The 18,331-nt window shown below is 45.8% G+C and overlaps 1 protein-coding gene across 6 annotated transcripts in view; it reads left to right on the top strand.

Annotated features, from left to right (window-relative positions):
- The window catches only part of NCOR2 (nuclear receptor corepressor 2), a 2,813,293-nt gene that overhangs the window by 2,328,502 nt on the left and 466,460 nt on the right, over positions 1-18,331 (top strand). For all 6 annotated transcript variants that reach the window (XM_069619703.1, XM_069619702.1, XM_069619704.1 and 3 more), the window contains 3 exons: positions 8,767-8,931; positions 9,510-9,649; positions 11,672-11,777. In XM_069619703.1, coding sequence (XP_069475804.1) covers positions 8,767-8,931; positions 9,510-9,649; positions 11,672-11,777 — 411 coding nt within the window. The remainder of the gene's footprint in view (positions 1-8,766; positions 8,932-9,509; positions 9,650-11,671; positions 11,778-18,331) is intronic.

Below are 18,331 nucleotides of genomic sequence, written 5' to 3'. Positions count from 1 at the left end.
ACAGTACAGGAGCTGGGGAAGCCTGAAAAGAGTAGTAGGGCCCCAGGGACATTTGATTATAAATCAGGAAGTAAATGAAAAGGGGTCTGGGGCCCAAAGTAGTATTGACGAAAATCCACACGAAGGGAAAACAGTGTGGCCGAAAGAACAGAAGTGAAAGTAGAAAGCCCTGGTAGGAGAGTACACCAGGCAATGAGATTGCGAGTCTGGGACCCGCACCCAAATACAAGACAAACTTTGTAAAGGCACAAGGAAAGACTCATACCCCTTTGGTGCAACCTACGTACTCTGCCCAAAGATAATCTGTTTCCTAAGCCCTGTGGTCCTCGCGCTCTCGGCGCACACCTTAAAGTTAGATCAACTGTTTCCCCCAAGGCTTGGGGACCTTGCGCTCTCCGCACGCACCTTCGATCAGAATATCAGCTGTTCCTGAAGTTACCGTGAACGTTTCCCCAGCAGCGCCTCACTTAGATAGGTAAGTCTCATGGCCCCCTTTCTCTGCCACAGGCCCCTCCTCTGTTTAATGCGAGCAATGAAAAGCCCATATATTGAAAGAAAGAAAAAAGACAGAGAAGTGAAATAGCATTTCCTGTTTTGCGCATTTAAAATGCAGCCTCATGTTTAGAGAAGCATGTGTGTTGAAACACATGTTTTTCGCCCAGCATCTCGCTGTGTGTGCTCAGGATTTGCTCAGCTTGTAAGCCTTTGTCCTCCATTTGCAGTAGCCTTCAACCCATTCCAAAACGGCTGCATGATTTTTACTGCATCCTGTTTTGCCTACCTTTGGCCCAGATGATTGGCTGCCTCTGTCTTAACTACCAATTGGTGGAGACCGGGAGGTGAGAGCCGGGCTGTTGTTCCAAGGCCCACTTCTAAGGCCCCTGTCTGCTACCAGGATGCTCAATGAGACTATAGCCACCATCAGACCCGCCCTGAGGCTGCTACCTCACTCAGCTATGAAACTGGACTACCAAGAGTCTCTTACCTCACTCACCATGGGTTAGTTCCCTCCTTCTGATTGCTCTTTTTTGTCCCCCTTCCTGGGACCTATACTTCCTTCTCTGCTTGTTCTCACAGTTCTCCCTGTTAAGCTCTCTTATACACCAGTTTCTGCTCTCACCTCTAACTCCTGATTCATACTGTGATTCTATACCTATAGTGCCTTAGCATTTAACTTTGAAAGTCAAACGTGGGTGTGTTTTGCATTTAACTTTGGCCATTAATTATAACCTGCTTGCCCAATGACTGTTCCACACCGCTGTACTTGCATACTCCTCACACTGCCCCCTTGCTCATCTCACCCATGCTGCCATCTGTTTCTCCTATGTGCTCCAACTGTTTCTCTATCAACTATCCTTCCTTTCCCACTAAGTCTGGTAAGAAGACGTTTAAAAGGATATCTTGGCCTCCAACCCAGGTCTCCCCATTGCCAATACATATTCCAGTGCCTCTTCCAGACAGACCCTCACCGACATCCTCCTTGTTGTTCCTTTGCCAGATCTATGGACCCCTCATATGATCTCTGTGCTCTGTCCTGTCTCCTCCTCTCCCATTGATGGTAGCACCTGTTGGGAAGTCCTCATGGATCCTTTCGACTCCTCCAGACTCATAATAAATGTCTACCTAAATGACACTGTCATGGTCCAAGGGCCTCAGGCCAATCTCCTCCTCTACGATAGGCGGTTCCCTCGCCTCATCAACTTCCTTTCATCTCTGGCTGTCCCCTCCTCTCTTGGTTACCTTTCCCTCTTGTCCTTCCTCCTCTGCCTGCACACCTCTGCAGGGCGTACCTCTGATTTGTACCCCTCCCCAGAACGTCTTTAAGGCTGACGACCTTCTTCATCTAAACTCTTGCTTTGCTGTCAAACACTCATCTGACATCTGCCACCTCTTGGAAGAACTTGACCTTGATGTCCTCGGTTTTACCAAGACATGGTTCATGGCCAGCTTTGTCACACGCTTTGACACTCTCCTCCCTGATGGCTACAAGATCCTCTCTTGGCCCAGATCCACCCGGCCTGGAGGGGGTGTAGCCCTGATCTTTCCTGCCTCTATCATCCCCACTCAGACTTACTCCTCTTTCAAATGCCTTGTCTGCAGGCGCTCTCTCTCTCCTAACCACTATAACTGTTGCTACTCTCTACTGGCCACATCACCTCATCTCTCTCTGAGTGAGCAGACCGCTCCTCCTCCCTCCTGGCCTCAACCACTCATCTCCTCCTCCTTGGTGACCTCAACATCCATCTCGATTCTCCCTGTTCCTCATCCGTACTCTTTCACGACTTCTGCAATTCCCTCTCCCTTTCTCTCCTCTGTCCCGACTCAGTCTGCAGGACACACACTTGATGTCTTGATCTCCTCTGGCCTCCCCCTCTCTACCCCTCTGACCACTCCTCTCTGCTGGAGCGATCACTGCCTCCTCTCCTCTCTTCCCCCCAAGCCAAGCCTTCACCAACATTGCCACCTACCTTATTGGACATCCGGCCCATGAAGCATGTATCAGTTGAGCCTTCGCTGCCACCTTCTCACCCCTCCGCCTACGGCTGACTCTCATCCTGACACAGCCCTTTCCATGCTCTACTCTTCTATCTACGATACTCTTGATTCTATTGCGACTGTCATGAGGATCCGTTTGAAGTCCAAAGTCAAGTACAATTCCTGGTATGACTCCGACCTATCTAAACCTGAACGTAAGTGTAGGGCGGCTGATAGGAAATGGAGGGCTTCTTGTTCATCCTCTTACAAACTGGCCTGTCGCCTGCTCCAAAGGCAATAATGACTTTCTGTCCTCACCAAGAAGAGAGTCCACATTCAAGCCTGTGTCTCTGCGGCATCTAGTAACTCGGCCAAACTCTTTAAAATCTACAAGGAGCTGGCCAACCCTGCTGCAGTCTCTACCCTCCTCTTGCCTCCCAGGCTCTTTGCAATGCCCTTGCCTCTAACGTTATCTCAAAAATCCAGGCCATCCTGTCCACCCTCTCCTCCCCTCCACCCTCTCTGTCGGCGCTTGCTGACCCTCCTTCAGCCACCTCCCCACCCTCTTTCTCATCCTTTCCTCTTTTCTCCCCTGACGAGGTCGCTAGACAAATCCGATCTATGAAAGCCTAGTCAAAAAAGGTTCATCCCAGTTCCTCTAAAACCCTCAAGGACCACATTGATACCCTTGCTCCAGGCTTGCCGATTTCTGCAACCTCTCCTTTGCCCCAGGATCCCTCCCCTCTGAAGCACTCCCTTGTGCATCCACTTCTCAAGAAACCCACATCTGATCCTTCTTGTCTGGCTAACTATCGCCCAATTTCCATTACTCCCTTTTTGTATGAACTTCTTGAAAAGCTGGCCATCTCTCAGCTAAACCTTCATTCTTAATGCCCAGTAAGACTGAGATTCTCCTCATCGGCACACCCACTCCCTCCTTTCCTGTAGCTCTCTGGTCGGCCTCTCTTGGCCCTCTTCCTGCTCCCACCTGCAAGGCTAAAAACCTGGGGGTCTGCTTCGACTCCACACTCCCCTTCTCACCTCACATCTCTGACGTCTCTAAGAAGTCACACTACCAGCTGCACCTCCTCAGAGGTATTCTTCCTTTCCTCTCCTTCCCCCTGAAGCTCACTGTCTCCAGAGCTCTGGTTCTCTCCAGGCTGGACTCTTGCAACAGCCTCTTTCTAAACCTGCCTGCTTCTACTCTACGCCCTCTGCAACTCATCCAGAACAGGACTGCAAGACCAGGGATCGTATCTCTCCAGGACTGAAATCTCTGTACTGGCTCCCAATGGCTGCAAGGATTACGTTCAAAACCCTCAGCATCGTCCACAAGACCTTCTGGGGCCTGGGGCCTCAATACCCTCAACTCTCTCTTCCTAAATATCTTCCCTCTCGAGCTCTTCGCTCATCCGCCTCCAACTCCCTCAGGGTCAGTCGCTTCTCCAAGCAACGAGTTGGTGGTAGATCTCTCTCTTCGGCTGGGGCCTCACCGCCGCCCTGAAACTTGTGGAGAACTATCTTCGGTTCCAGAAGCACCTAAAAACATTCCTCTTTGCTTCTGCTTCTGCTTTCTCTCCCCCTCTACCCTGCTGACGTCCTGGCTGTTAATGAGACTGCACGGGCTACCTGGCCACCCATCTGAGCTCAGCCCAAGCCCTGCCAGTTGCATGCTTGCGCTGCCTTCCTGGCAACCCCTGCACCAGAGGATTGTTTTCTGTATCCCTACAGTCCCCAAACCAGCACTTAGGTCTGCACTCACCCTGCACTTGCCACCAGCTGGCGGTTCTTTATTTTGTTATTATGTATTATCCCATGTACTGCACTTAACCTCTTTCCTCTCTGATCGACCCTCCCAGGTCCAACTTGGGTCATTCCTATCATCTATCTCCCTCTCTACATGTGGTGTTCCCCAGGGGTCTCGCCCTGGCTTTTCAACCAATACCTGGCAACTTTCACTCACTGCATTGCCATTTTATGCTCAAATTTCCAGTGCTACGCTGATGACACTCAACTCATTTTCAGGTTGCCCTCGGCCACCTCCACTCCTTCTCTCATCTCTGATTTCCTGACTGCCATTCAAGATTGTCTAAATGCCATCAAGACTGAGATCCTCCTCATCGGTACACCTTCACCATCCTTTCCCCTCACTCTCTGGCCGGCCTCCCTTGGCCCTCCTCCTAACTTCAAGGCTAAGAACCTTGGGTCATCTTTGACTCCACACTTTCCTTCTCCGGCCACATCGCTGACGTCTCTAAAAAGTCAAACTTCCTACTGCACCTCCTCAGAGGCACTCTTCCTTTCCTCTCCTTCCCCTAGAAGCTCACTGTCTCCCAAGCTCTGGTTCTCTCTAGGTTGGACTATTGCAACAGCTCTTTCTAAATCTACCTGCCTCTACCCTCCGCCCGTTACAACTAATCCAGAACAGGACTGTGAGACTTGTCCTTGGCCTCAAGCCCTGGGATCGTATCTATCCAGCCCTGAACTCCCTTCATTGGCTCCCAGTGGATGCAAGGATTAAATTCAAATCCCTCTACATTGTCCACAGGGTTTTCTGGGGCCTGGGTCCAAAATAACTTCAACTACCCCTCCGTAAATGCCTCCCATCTCGAGCTCTTCGCTTCTCTACCTCTAACTCCCTCAGGGTCGGTTGTTTTTCAAAGAAACAAGCTGAGGGTAGATCTGTCTTCGGGTGGGGCCTCCCTTTGGAAAGGCCTCCCTGACACTCTGAAACTTGAGGAGAACCATCTCTGGTTCCGGAAGCACCTCAAGACCTTCCTCTTTGCCCCCCTTACCCCCGCTGATCTGTTTCTCTCTCAGCACTGTGCACCTGGCTACCCGCTGTCCTCTGGGCCCAGGAACCTGCTCACCCTGCCACCCTCCTGCACTGCCTCCGGACCATCCCTTGCACTGGGGTCTGTATCTGTATCCATACAGTCCCCCACCCCCTTTCTTTTCTTCTGCACTTGCCACTTGCTTGCTGCACTATCACTGTTTATTCCCTTTATTATTTATTTATTTTATTTATTATTTATCTTGTTTCTCCTCCCTTGCCTTGACATGCTCTGAAACACCTGTGTACGAGCACGATATAAATACAATTTCAATTCAATGCTGTGAAAGCCCTGGTAAGAGAGTATACCAGGCACGGGAGAAGTGTGGCAACGTGAGGGAATGCTCTTACCTCTTTGGTGCAGATATAGAAAGGAGCCCTGGGAGGAGAGTATACAAGGCAATATGCATGTACTGTAATAATTGGAAGAGGAAGAGTGACCTCTTAAGCTGGTGGAAACTCTAGGGAAAGGGGACCATACCCCCTGGACAACAAACTTGAATAAATTGTGTAATCAAGGAGAGAAAGAAAATCTCTCGAGTCTGTGAAATCCTGGGTAAGGAAGCCATACCCCCTGGATTTGACAACTATATAATATTGAGGAAAATAACTATGTTTGTGAACTATAAAGAAGGGGAAACACTCGGGGGAAGGGATCCTCTCCTGAGGATTGTGGAGCTTTCATTATTTATTTCTTTGTGTACCCTTTTTGCAACTTTGTGTTGGAAGTGTGGTGAGAACCACAATCAACTACTTTGAGAGACTGTATCCCCATTGTGAGAAACCTGGAGAGGTGTCTATAGTAAGTCCCCGGGGAGGATCCCCTGGGTGGGGGGGGTCCTCGGGGAGTGGGACACTGACGGCCAAGATGTGGTATCCCCCTTCCTTTGACACCTTTTCCCCGTTCTCTCACGTAGGACATTCACAACCACTACTCCCCCAACCCTCTTTTTTTCCGACATGAACACTTTCGCACAACACAAAGAACAGACTAATGCCAGAGCTGTTTACCTAGCATGTCCCAATACAAGGGTCAGGCAAAGTCAGGCAATTAACCTGAATCACACACAGCTGACGGGCCTTTCCCTTCCCCAAAGGGATAAAAGGTGGCGTCCGAGAACGGCACACAGCACGACGAGATGGTTAAGCAGGCGCGGCAGTTAAGAGAAGGAGAAAGGCGGCAGGAGTGGAGAGGGTGGCGAGGAGAGAAGTGACCTTGCTGTTTTCGTATCGGACCCACAGAACCTTCGAGGAAGAAAGCCTAAGACAGCGAACAATAGCACAAGTGTTTTGCAGCAGATGTAAATGGTACATGGGGCAAGCCTACGCCAATAAGCAGGAGCGAGGGAAGCTCCCGCGACCATGGTACCGGCCTTGACTCCGATGAAGAAAAGCCAAGAGATTTATCACAGCCGGTGAGTCAAAGGGGAAACGATAAAAAACGGGCTGTGTTGAGTGAGAATCGCAAAGTGGCAAGTTTTGAACCAAGTTTGATGAACTATGAAATAACTGTAGAGAATGTAAAAGGGGAGACCAGCTGCAGAGGGAAACCAGCACCACGAGGGTGCTATCTCAAGAGACTCTGATCGATCCAAATCTAAGCGAAACTACAAATACCAGACGGCCACAGGAGGGCCAGCGAAATAGGTCAAAGTGGTCATACAGATGTCGAAGCAAAATACTCGTAGAAAGACAGCTGAATACCGCAAGCAATAGTGAATGTAACGTTGGCAAGAGTGAACCCGATCAAGGGATGTTGACGAGAGGGGTGAAGTAATCACCCAAGTTCTAAATGTCCAAGAAGGGTCAGCACCCAGAGGAGGGGGACCCAGGGCTGAGATAATCACCCTACGTGAACTATGGATTACAATTGCTCAGGGTCAGCGCCCAGAAGAGGGGGGGACCCAGGGGTGAGCCATTATCACCCTAAAGGAACTTTCATTTGGTTATAGGAACTTTTGTTTTTGTAATTTGAAAGGCAAGAGACTTTAGAAGAAAACGAGACTTGGCCATTAACGGTCTTGAGAACTGCCATTGGAACTGTCTTCTCGTGCTGGAAAAGCCTGAGGCTGTGCTCTAAGATCCCATTTTACCCCGTGCTCAAAACGTGGGGAAGGGAGTCTCATGCTACCGCATCCTGGCATATTATTTTAAAACTCTTCTTTCTTTTCTTTTGTATTAGTTGTAAGGTTTGGCAATAGGTTTCTTAGTATAGGCCCTTTTGTTTGACACGACACCACTAGGACTGCCTTATTTTCACTTGATGGTTGACGCTTGCTCCCATCTTAGATTTAGGTTTAGATTCGGCGTTTTTCCAACCTGCATACAGCATTCATTGTTCAATGAACACCCTTGAACTGTGATCACTTGTCTGTCTTACTTGTTGCCACCATGAGTTCCCCACACTATTCACATTATTATAGGTTTAGAATGTAAGGGTCCAGATAGCATTTTGGGCACAGGACAGAGAACTGTTTTGGACATTCTGACATTGACATTGTTTAGTTTCGTTGAGGCAGGGAAACTCCTCATAGTGATGGGACGAGAGAGGTCTTTCTCCAACCCTCTTTTCACTTTAATAGAAGTTTATAAACACCAGCATAATGCCCATGTGTCCGAGTCTTACTCCTGAATCCTTACACATTGTAGCACCTGACATTGTTCTAGTGGACAATGAACCTTGTTATATCTGTGTGTCCGAGATTGCAAGATGGGGGTATACGACAAAGGGGTATCCGGCAATCCCAGGGGAAGTTCTGCGAGAGACGTTTTGATTTTGCAAAAGCGTAAAGAGCTGAATTCATCTATTGCTAACGAGTGAGAGAGTACAGTACAGAAATTCAGAGAATATAAGGTCCCTCTGTTTGAAGGTTGAAGTAGTCAACCATAAGACGGACACCGAATTGCCAGTGGTATGAATGAGAGAGTGCACATCTGGGATTTTCCCCCAAATAAATCTGTCCTCATTTGTTTGAATCGAATCTTGAAAATAGACTCTGAGGATCATCCTAACAAAAGGTTAGTGCAGATTGGTGTTTGAGAAGAGTCACGGCGAAAGGTCATAAAAAAGGCCTCTTTGTTTGGAAGATGGGTGGTAGTCCCATCAATGAAGTGGCTGTGCACTCATTGCTGAAAGTGCTGCAAATACTGTTTTCATGCTAATTGCCTTTTCTCTTGTCATGCTGGGTTAATATTCCTGCAACCAGAAAACCATTTAGACTCCTGCGTGCTCATTGTGCCTCAGTAGTGAACAGAAGCAGAACCCACTAAGCATTTATTTACTGTACACCTGTTAACTGGATATGGTTCACCCATTGTTTTATTGAAAAAAAAAACTATAGTTTCCATTGGTTGAGGTTTGTTTTAATACTTCCTCTGTGCATGCCTTGCCTCCAGTGAACAGTATGTTTCTTTTTTTCTTTCTCCTCATTGGTGTGTGTTGTCTTTAATCCCTCTAGACAAACCAGCATCTTTTCCATCGCTTCCTGAGGGACAAAAGCCAAGCGGGGAGCAGCTGGCCTTCTCCTCATGGCCCCCTGTACTGCCATATCAAGCACCCCCTCGAGATGTACTGAAGGGCCCCCCTCAGCCAGAGCCTCATCTGTATCCATACAATCTCCCAGGTGAGCTGGGGTTTGGCACCATGCTAGCATAGCCATTCTCTAGTTGTGGAAACGGGGGGGGGGAGAGGGTTTGGGGGGGCTGCGGGGCTGGTTCGCACGGATCCCTTATTGCGTGATTATTTCCAAATAGTTCAGGCCATTTCATTCATCAAGGATCAGTTATGAGTGCTATCCAGGTTCCCCCTGCTCCATGCTAGCAATGCATTTCTTCAAACGTTACCAAGAGCCCGCTGTAGGATCTGAATTCCTCCATGATTTCCAAGGAGTTCAGACATGTGAAGCTTTACTGAGACATTTGGTTGCTCCTTATTAAGCTTTCTGGGCACTAATGGTTGATAGATATTGGCTCAATCGGAATGAGAGTCCAGGTCAACAGAAAATTGTTGTATGGTTGACTGTTTATGCACCGTAGAGATTCTTGAATAAAAAGTTCCAAACAAAAATAAACTTGCTAAATCATGCAGTTTTTCTATTGGATTGCCAGATCTTATCTGGTCACAGTGGACCTCCGCCTTGTTCATTGTTCAATAATTTAATGTTAACAGCATTATTGTAATGTGACTTTTGTTTGTGTACAGGTCACCCAGTGCCATTAAATCTTCATGAGGGTGCCAGACCCGGCATCCCCAGGCTCTGCAACTTATCCAATCCCCCTCCTCTGATCTCTTCCTCCAAACATCCTACTGTTCTTGAAAGACCCATGGGCTCCATTTCCCAGGTAAGATCAGCAATCGTTTTGAGACCGGAAGATATGCTTTTACATGCATAACCCTGTGGATTTACTTTAATTGATTGGTGCTATGGTTGGATGTACACTGCTTGCTAATGTGAAATTCGGCTCAGGGGACCGAATGTGGCTTCTAGTGCATCTGTACAGTGGTTGCTTCATATTAATCTTGCATGAGAAAACATTATTGATAATGAATTGGCTTCTCGGTGGGGATCAAGTTGCACATGTTCGGAATTTCATCTGTAATTAATCATCTTTTGATGCCTTCTACTAAGATCACAACAAAGATTTGGGATAGGTGGGCACTATTGTTTTCTGATTCGTGATTGCCCCCATTTTTGCTGAGCCATACTGAAGAGGCTGAAGCCAGCTTATCCATTCCCACTGCTGACTCAAAAAAAGTCTTTTTACAGATCATGCTGCAATGATAGCCTATGTAAATCAGACATCACCAAAGTACTTAAAGGGCATGGTGACTTGAGCACCACTTGCATTGGCTCGTTCTATTGAAATCGGTCTAAGAGAAAATGGCCTACTCTAGCTTTGTTGTGCATAGAGCTGCAAATACTCTGGAAGGGGGGCTTTTCTCAAAATTCACTCCAGGGCTCGTGGTTGGAAAAGCAGGGGCTACAAGCAGCTCCTGGGTACCCAGCAGTAACCAGTCACCGTGCTCTACCACTTGAGAACGAGGAGCTAGTGCATAGCGTTCAACAAATCGAACTTTCACATAAAATGCAAACATATCATTTTTCCCTTATTTATGAGCCCTTATGCTTTAAATGTCTTATAAATGTGTCCTAATGTTTATTTATAGATTGTCCCAAATGCTTTAAATTCACATAGTCGTGTTTGGTGGGCATCAGTTGGCCTGGGTAGCCAAAAGTATCTCTCGTAGGCTAGAAGCAGGAGCTAAATGGCTCCCAGCTCCCCTTAATGTCGAACCCTGCAATCTGAAAGAGACTGCCCACAAATTGAAGTCCTCACTAGAGACAAAGCAATTGATTCCCTCTGTCGAAAAAGAAACATGCGTGAAAAGAGAATGTGCAGACCTCGGTACCAGGCCCCTCTTGGTCATTGTACTAGTTGAAGACTCGCTGGGAGTTGTTAAAATGGCATCAGCTTGCAACCCAGTGTCCTCTTCACTACTAATGCCCAACTAAAGGTATGGGTCAGTGATTCTCTTCTGTAGCTCTTTGATTACTTCAAACAAGTTTCTGGGCTCAAAGTCACTCTTGCATTTGCATTAGTTGTCAGATTCTTCCGCCCCTGTTGGATCCGATTCTTTCATTGGATCTCCCCATACTTGTCGATGAGTTAAATTAGTAGGTCCTCCGAGTGGCTCCACTGGGATCCGAAATATTGACGACTAAACTCATTTTATGACTAATTGACATGTCCACTCGCAACCTAAGATGCTATTCATATAATCAATCTTTTGGGAGTAAAAAATATTTCATTTGGTCCTGGTTGTTCTTATGACTTCACCCAGGGTTGTGGAATTATTCATTATGAGGTCATTAGTTTGGTATCCCTGCCCAGTGATCGGTTTCATTAGTCATTAGCAATTCATGTGACAGTAGTTTGCGTTTTTACTCTAATCTAATTGGAAGAGTGTGGTCGGCTATCTACGTACAACATAGAACAGGGCAACTGAAATCTTATAATTCCCCAAGGTATTGCCTCTAGAATCCACAGCATTGCACATTGATTCAGGGAAAGGGACAAAAATCATGACTTCATTTTTTTCATATATGGAAGGATTCGTTTGTATTTGACTCCTAACAATCAGCAATCGTTCCTTGAAAAAGTGCAGAACTAAGTGGGTAAAGAATGTTCTTCTTTCATCGAAAAATGTTTTCCACCTGGTGCTTCAAGCAAAATGTTTCCTCAACAGACAGACGCTCTTCACAATGCTTCATGCGACCATGTCCTGTTTCAGCCTTCATATTCAGCAGAGCTTTTATTCATCTTCACATTATTGAAGTCCGATGCAATCTTTGTTGTTTCCAGGGTGTGCCTATGCAGCTTCATGCGCCATACAGCTCAGAACATGCAAAAGTCCCTGTGGGTTCGATCACGATGGGACTGCCCTTGATCATGGATCCAAAGAAACTGGGTAAGGCAATCACTTCACCTGATAGTTTGCTCATCTCTTCTTCTGCACCTTTGAAAAAGTGATTAATTCGTCTGTGTAATGCCTGCCGTTCGGATGAAGATCTGCAGGCCCCTTTCATTAAATGTTAGTTCTGCATTGTGACTCTGTTATTGATTCACATGTTGTGCTGTCCCCTGCAGTCTAGTGGTTGGGTCAGAAATTGCTTGTTTTATTACTTTTACAAATCTGGGTACTGATGCACGACGTGTGTGTGGTCATGTGGTCAGACTATCCTGGAACATTGACACGAAACCCATAATTCCCCACATTGCAGTGTCGTATCCGGATTTTTCAACCAACGCGACAGACTAATCAAGACTCAACCACTAGTTTCATCAGAATCCATAGCTAATATATAGCTGCAAAACTGCTGTCAGGGCAGACCCTGATGAGAAGCTGGTTGTGAGTTGTTGGATGGTGGGCAATTTGGATGGCAATAATACACATGGCGAAGCTTAGTGAAAAAGCTCTTCATTAAGTAGTATTCATAGATTCCTACTGGTTGAATCCAAAACATGTGCACAATTATGGGCATGTTTGTAAAATGTATTGTAAAGGAGTCTTGTCTGGTGCCCTTCTGTCATTTTTGTTGACCTTGCTGCGTGTGGCTCTAAGAGAAAAGAGGGAGGAAGGGAGGTGGTCTTGTTAGTGGCATAGCAGGTAATCTGGGGTGTTGACGGGTGGAGGCTGGAAGTCCAGATCCTGAATGCTGATCTGCTTCTATGGGTATGGCGGAAACACTTGGGGATTTGTTATCCGGATGGTTAAACCCAAGATTTGATGGGTTGAAGTTCTTTGGGTATGGTTACCGGCTGCTGTGGGGGGGTGTTTAGCCATAGGTTTATTAGTGTTGATGTGCTCGTGACGGCAGTCTACGGAATTTGTTTGTGTTGTGTTGGGAGGTAGGAGATTTTAGAGGGAGTCAGCTGGGGAGTAGGCCTTACAAGGCAAAACTATGAAATGACGACCAGGAAAGATAAAAGGTGGAGTGTGGATTCTGCTTTGTGCCCCACGAAGCTTGGTGGATTATCCATTGTCCTAAAGGGGTAGGTGCAGTGGCTACAAGGAAGAAGAAAAGCATTCAGACAGTGAAAGGAAGGGGTTTGGGGGAATACTATGGGCAGTTCACCAAGACTACTGTTTTGAATTGGCAGCATCTCTGGCTCCTTACTAGGTATCTCTACCCTGGCTCATTGGAAAGATGTGTGAAAGTGCTAAATAATCAATTCAGGGCAAAATGAAGTATACTATGTCTAATTTTAAGGGGTGTCCTTCCATAGTTGGAGACAGGCTGTCGGAAACTATCATATGCGCAAGGTGTGAAACCGGTGCGCCAGGGGGTTTCCTGGAGCCAGGAGGTTTAGCCTCACCCCTTCACAGCTATTTGGATTACAAAAGCAGAGAAGGGCGACTTTTCTGGCGGAAGATAAGGTTGGCTGATTTGTAAACAAATATTTACACTTTTACAAAACTTGGTATGATTTCTGTCATGACCGTCAAAAAACGGTTTGCATAATTTTGAAGTGCCTTCCAAAAGTTATAAGAAAGCATGTGGGTTCCTTTAGGTTGACCGGTCATTTTCTGCCTTCTTGTGACATGTAGAGCCAGCCCTTCATTGGCCCCCACCTTGCACTTGCCTGCCTATTGCTGGCCCTACTAGCCTGCTTATTTCCTGCATTCTTCCGACACAGTGGCCTGACATGGTCTCCTGCTTTACCCTTGCCAATTCACGCCCTTTTCTCAATTATGCCTATACATCCTCTGCTTTCTTTTGACACATAAGTTCCTTCATACGCTCTACCTTTGCTCTTGCCTCCCTATTGCTGGCCCATCCCTTCTGCAGTTTCCCTGCCTGTCTTTGCCTGACATAGACTCCAGTTTTACACTTACCACGTTGGTACCCTTTTTCCTTTTGTCTATGCATGCTCTGCCTTCTTGTGGCACACAAGACCTTTCGTGTCTCCAGTATGTGCAATTTAGAGGGATAATTCTGCTGTCTAAAGCCGGACCCTGAAGGGAGCAGTACTTGCAATTTAGGAGAGCAGCTCTGCTATCTAAAGCCTGATGTTTTTACGATACAGTATGTGTGATTCAGCGGAAAGCTCTGTGCTGTGGTACGTAGTGTAAGATGATGTAAAGTGTGATTATATCACACCCTTCTACCTTTTGTGTTGGCTTCGCTGCGCTTGCCCTAGGAAAAGAATGAATGAAAAGCGGACCAGCAGAAGTACACCTTCCATTTTACATGTTAAGAAAGGGTTTGCCTTTGCATCATCTTAAGCAGCTCGCACATTCAGTGTAAACGTCACATTCATTGAGTTGTTACTAATTAAATTCATATGAGATCTTCGTTTTTTCTTTGTCAAAAAAGAGTATGCTCCCACTTATTTGTGCAGAATCAGTGACTATTCTCGTCTTGTCCTGCTTGCACCGTTTTACATGAGATGCATGCAGGTACACCATTTCACCAAAATGCCCGGGGTAGTGAAAGTGACATCACACAACCCTTGACCTCTGATACCATCACAGGAAGTGGTCATTTAACCCCACCACTAAGTGACATCACTGGAAGTGGCGGAACACAACCTTTCACCCTTGACAAAACAGGAAGTGGCATCACATAACATTGTTGCTAAGTACACTAGGATAAATATGGTTACGAGATCACTGTAATGTGATATACATTTCATACAAGAATGGATCACCATGCGTATCCTTAATATCAGTGTGTGTATAGGCCCATATTACCAAATTACTGTGAATGCAAGCAGACGTCCAAGGCCAAATTATGTTATTATATAGCACTTGCCCTCAAGCGCTTTATGTAACACATATACATACAGTATCACCCAACCTGTGTTGATTCTCATTTATAGGACCTCTTTTGGATGAGAGGTTGAGTTGGCCTTGCCAGGATTCGAACCTGCACCTGCGGATCTCACACACATTGCAGCAGCGAGCGTTCAACCCACTTGGCTATCTTACCAGCTATAGCTATTTTACCAGCTATAGTAAAATGAGCAATTACATGTCTGAATGTTCTCAAAGTCAGAACGCAAATTCCACTCTGTAGTGGATACCAATAAACTGGTAACTGAGATTTAACAGCAGGCCAGTTCATCTGCAAGTCTGGTGCAAAGTTGTCCACATGTCAAGCCTGCCTGGATCTACTTTTCAGGCTTCAGAGGTCGGCAAAATACATTCCATTGGGAGGGTTCCTATTTGTGTATTAAAGACACATGGCATCCCGTACTATCGGCACTCGTGGCCTCATACATGCAAACAAACATCCTGAACAGCATTCCAGGGAAATAGGAAAGATGGACACATTACAATAAAGCATTCATTGTGGCACAATGAAATCAAGGGCCACTTTATGTGCTCTTGTCAAATAACTCTATACTGTACACAAGCTTTTAGGCACAAGGATTTTATCAAGTGACGGAGAACACCAAGATGGAATGTCTTGTAATAATCGTAACAGAGACAATGGCAGAAAAAAACATGCTAAAACTGCAACTTGCGAAAAGCAAAATACATATAGTTTTTGTCTGCATTGAGAATTTGAGTTGTGTAAGAGCAAACTAAATCAGTGACTCATCCCCTGAAGTGTGCCAAAAAATAAACCTTACAGTCTACCAATTATTGTATAGAAATCTAGAATGACTTTTTGCTATTCCTATTCGTTCTTATTTAGGGTCACTGCCACAGCCCAGGACCTTCCATTACATTTTTATTTTTTATTTTTTTTAGGAGTAGCAAGGGAGACCTCGGGGGTCACAGTTGCGACCCTCTAATGACACCCTGGAGACATGGGCAGAACTTAAAGATGATGCAGGCAGTTCCCTAGCGGTAGTTTGCAGTTGGTGGGCCTTCATTGTTCTTTCGGAGCATATGACGTGAGCTTTTCCTCCTTGTACCCAAAGATTTGCAGGGCAGGTGGGGGAGTCGCACGGAAACATACTAAGAGGTGGCGCGTCCACTTTAAGGAAAGGAGAGATTAGAGTGAGCGGGGTCACAGGTTGGGGCATGGGTTTTAAGGTTTTTTTTATGATTGAAAAGGTGACATGGGGAAGTCGACCATTCTGGACAAGTTGTGGGAGCTCAATTGAAAGATGCGCGACCACTCCATGAGAAGGTCTTCAAGGGGAAGCACAGTATAAAACACATTATGCCATGTAGCGGCAGCGAATGGGAGCCCAACAGAAACACGTGTTGGTGCCAAGCAGACATTGTCAATGTTTACCAGGGTGCCTGGGTTCCTGCACTTCATGGGGCTTTGTGAGCTCAGCCTTTTCCATACTCCAAAGTTCAAGTGTGTTTTAGTGTGCTGCGAGTTCAATTCTTTCAGACGTTTCTCACGGGCCATGTTTTCTAAAGACCGCAGTGAGCCAGCTCTGTGAGTTGAGCACTTGTTAATGTGATCAACATGCAGGTCGCTAGTTCAGGAACCGGCAGCGCTGACTTAACTCTCCAATTCTTCCAGAGTTCATTGAGCACCTTTAAGCTAGATAATACGTACACCTTTTATTTATAGTGCTGCAAACTGTCACAAACAAGTTATTCATATTTTAATAATGGCATTAGTGTTCTCCTTTTCTGAGTGATTTGGTACCAATCGACTAGAAGATTCTAGAAGGGGAAAAAAAAGACAGTCACAGTGAATATCAGCAATTCATTTGATGCAGCAATGCTTCCCTTCCCTTATATCAACAATGATTCTGCTTAAATGTACACAGTTGCAAGGTAACAGGACTTTTTGCTGAAATGTTGACCCCCCTTCATCAGATAAACAATATGGGCATGGCCCAAAGAACCTGGTGGCTCAACTAGTGATCAAATCCAAACCCTAATCGTTCTTGGAGACTTTAATATATGGCTGGAAATTCCACATTGTCCTGTCACTTAAATACAATTTTGAAGGTATGGGATCCTCACAATAAGTCTGTGGGTCGACACATAATAAAGGTTGCAAACTGGATCTGATTTTTAGCCAGGACAATATCGATCTGATCTTCACTTCTCTCTATCCTGTAGGATGAGCTGATCACTATCTAATTACATTTTCCCTTCAGGAGAAAATCAAGAATAAGCAATCCACCATCCTCACCAAAGCCAATACATATTTATTTGGCTCAGAATCAAGGATACCACCGCAAGAAGCAACTGCAAGGCACTAAAGGAATCAAAGAGGATAAGCTACATACAAAAGCCATGTTTCTCTTAGATTAAGTAAAGGAGTGAATCATTGTGAGTGCTAAGTATTGAACAATAAAGATGCAGAAACCACATGCAAGACTGAGCAACCAAGTCTCCAGAGGCTGAGGAGAATAATAACACTCAATATAATTGAATCAAATAGCACTAAATAGGAGGACAGAGTGGACAAAATCATAGTCCTGTCACACGTGGCACAAGACCAGAAGACGAGGCCTATTCATAAAGCTCCAGATGAAGATAGCAATGTACTTTCACACCCTTTAAAGTTCTGAGGAAGATAAGTCAACAAGGTCAACTACAGAGAAGAAACCTTGGCTTAGGGCCTAACTGATGAGAGATGGTAGGCTAATTTGCTAAGTAGGGCAGTTGTCTAACGTTCCCTTGCACCTGGGTTTCGTTGCTTACGTGCCGCTAACCAGCTGAATCTCCAAGGTTGAAAGAGAAGGCCAACCAATCATGAGGGCCTATGTAGTGGACCATACATTGTTGCAGATTCCTATCTGCTACTTTTATACTATTATCATTATTTTACCTAGATAAGGGGCAGCCAATGATTATGCTTACACGTATATAAACTATAGGTACATATCTTCTCTTAACCAATCCCTCCACCCGATCAGTATGTCGAAGTATAAAACCTTTTGTGTAATTGAAATGCGTTAAGAGTGTGCGAGCTACTGTTTGGTTTTTTTCACCAGGTTTCCCGACTTTATTGAATTGATAATAATGTATTGTTTTGCCGTATTCTTTAAGTCTGTCTGGTTATTTGGGTCTAAGATCATTTATTTGGTAATCCCATTCGGCACTTGGAACGCTCCAGGTGCTACTGCACAACCCTTCTACAATGTCTACACAAAACCTGTCTTCGGCCACCTAGGGTCCTTGGGCATTTCTTTCACAAAATAAGCTGTTCACTCCCAAATCCTCATTCCCCCTCTCAGGAAATCACAAGCAAGACTCGAGCAACCTTAAAATCATCAATGACATCATCCAAGCCTGGATGGCATCTCACCAAGTCTGTCTGAACGATGACAAGATAGAAATCCTGATTGTTGGTCCCTCGTTCCGCCTGGCCAAACTGGATCCAGCCTGCCTACTGCTCATTTACCATTGATGCCTGAAACATCCCTGTCTCCTCTAGCATCAAACTGCTTGGCGTTTACCTACACTCACGCATTACGATGACCTGGGACGTCAATGCCATTGCATCTTCTGCAGCCCACACCACCATACTTTTGAATGCCACCATTTACTATGTATTCTGTAACCATGTATTGTACTAATGCCGTGATACC

The sequence above is a fragment of the Ambystoma mexicanum genome, chromosome 10 (genome assembly GCF_040938575.1).
Source record: "Ambystoma mexicanum isolate Mex_15411 chromosome 10, UKY_AmexF1_1, whole genome shotgun sequence".
In the NCBI taxonomy this organism is placed as follows: Eukaryota; Metazoa; Chordata; class Amphibia; order Caudata; family Ambystomatidae; genus Ambystoma; species Ambystoma mexicanum.
The sequence above is the reverse complement of the archived record's forward strand: the minus strand, read 5'-3'. Positions and strand labels throughout refer to the sequence as shown.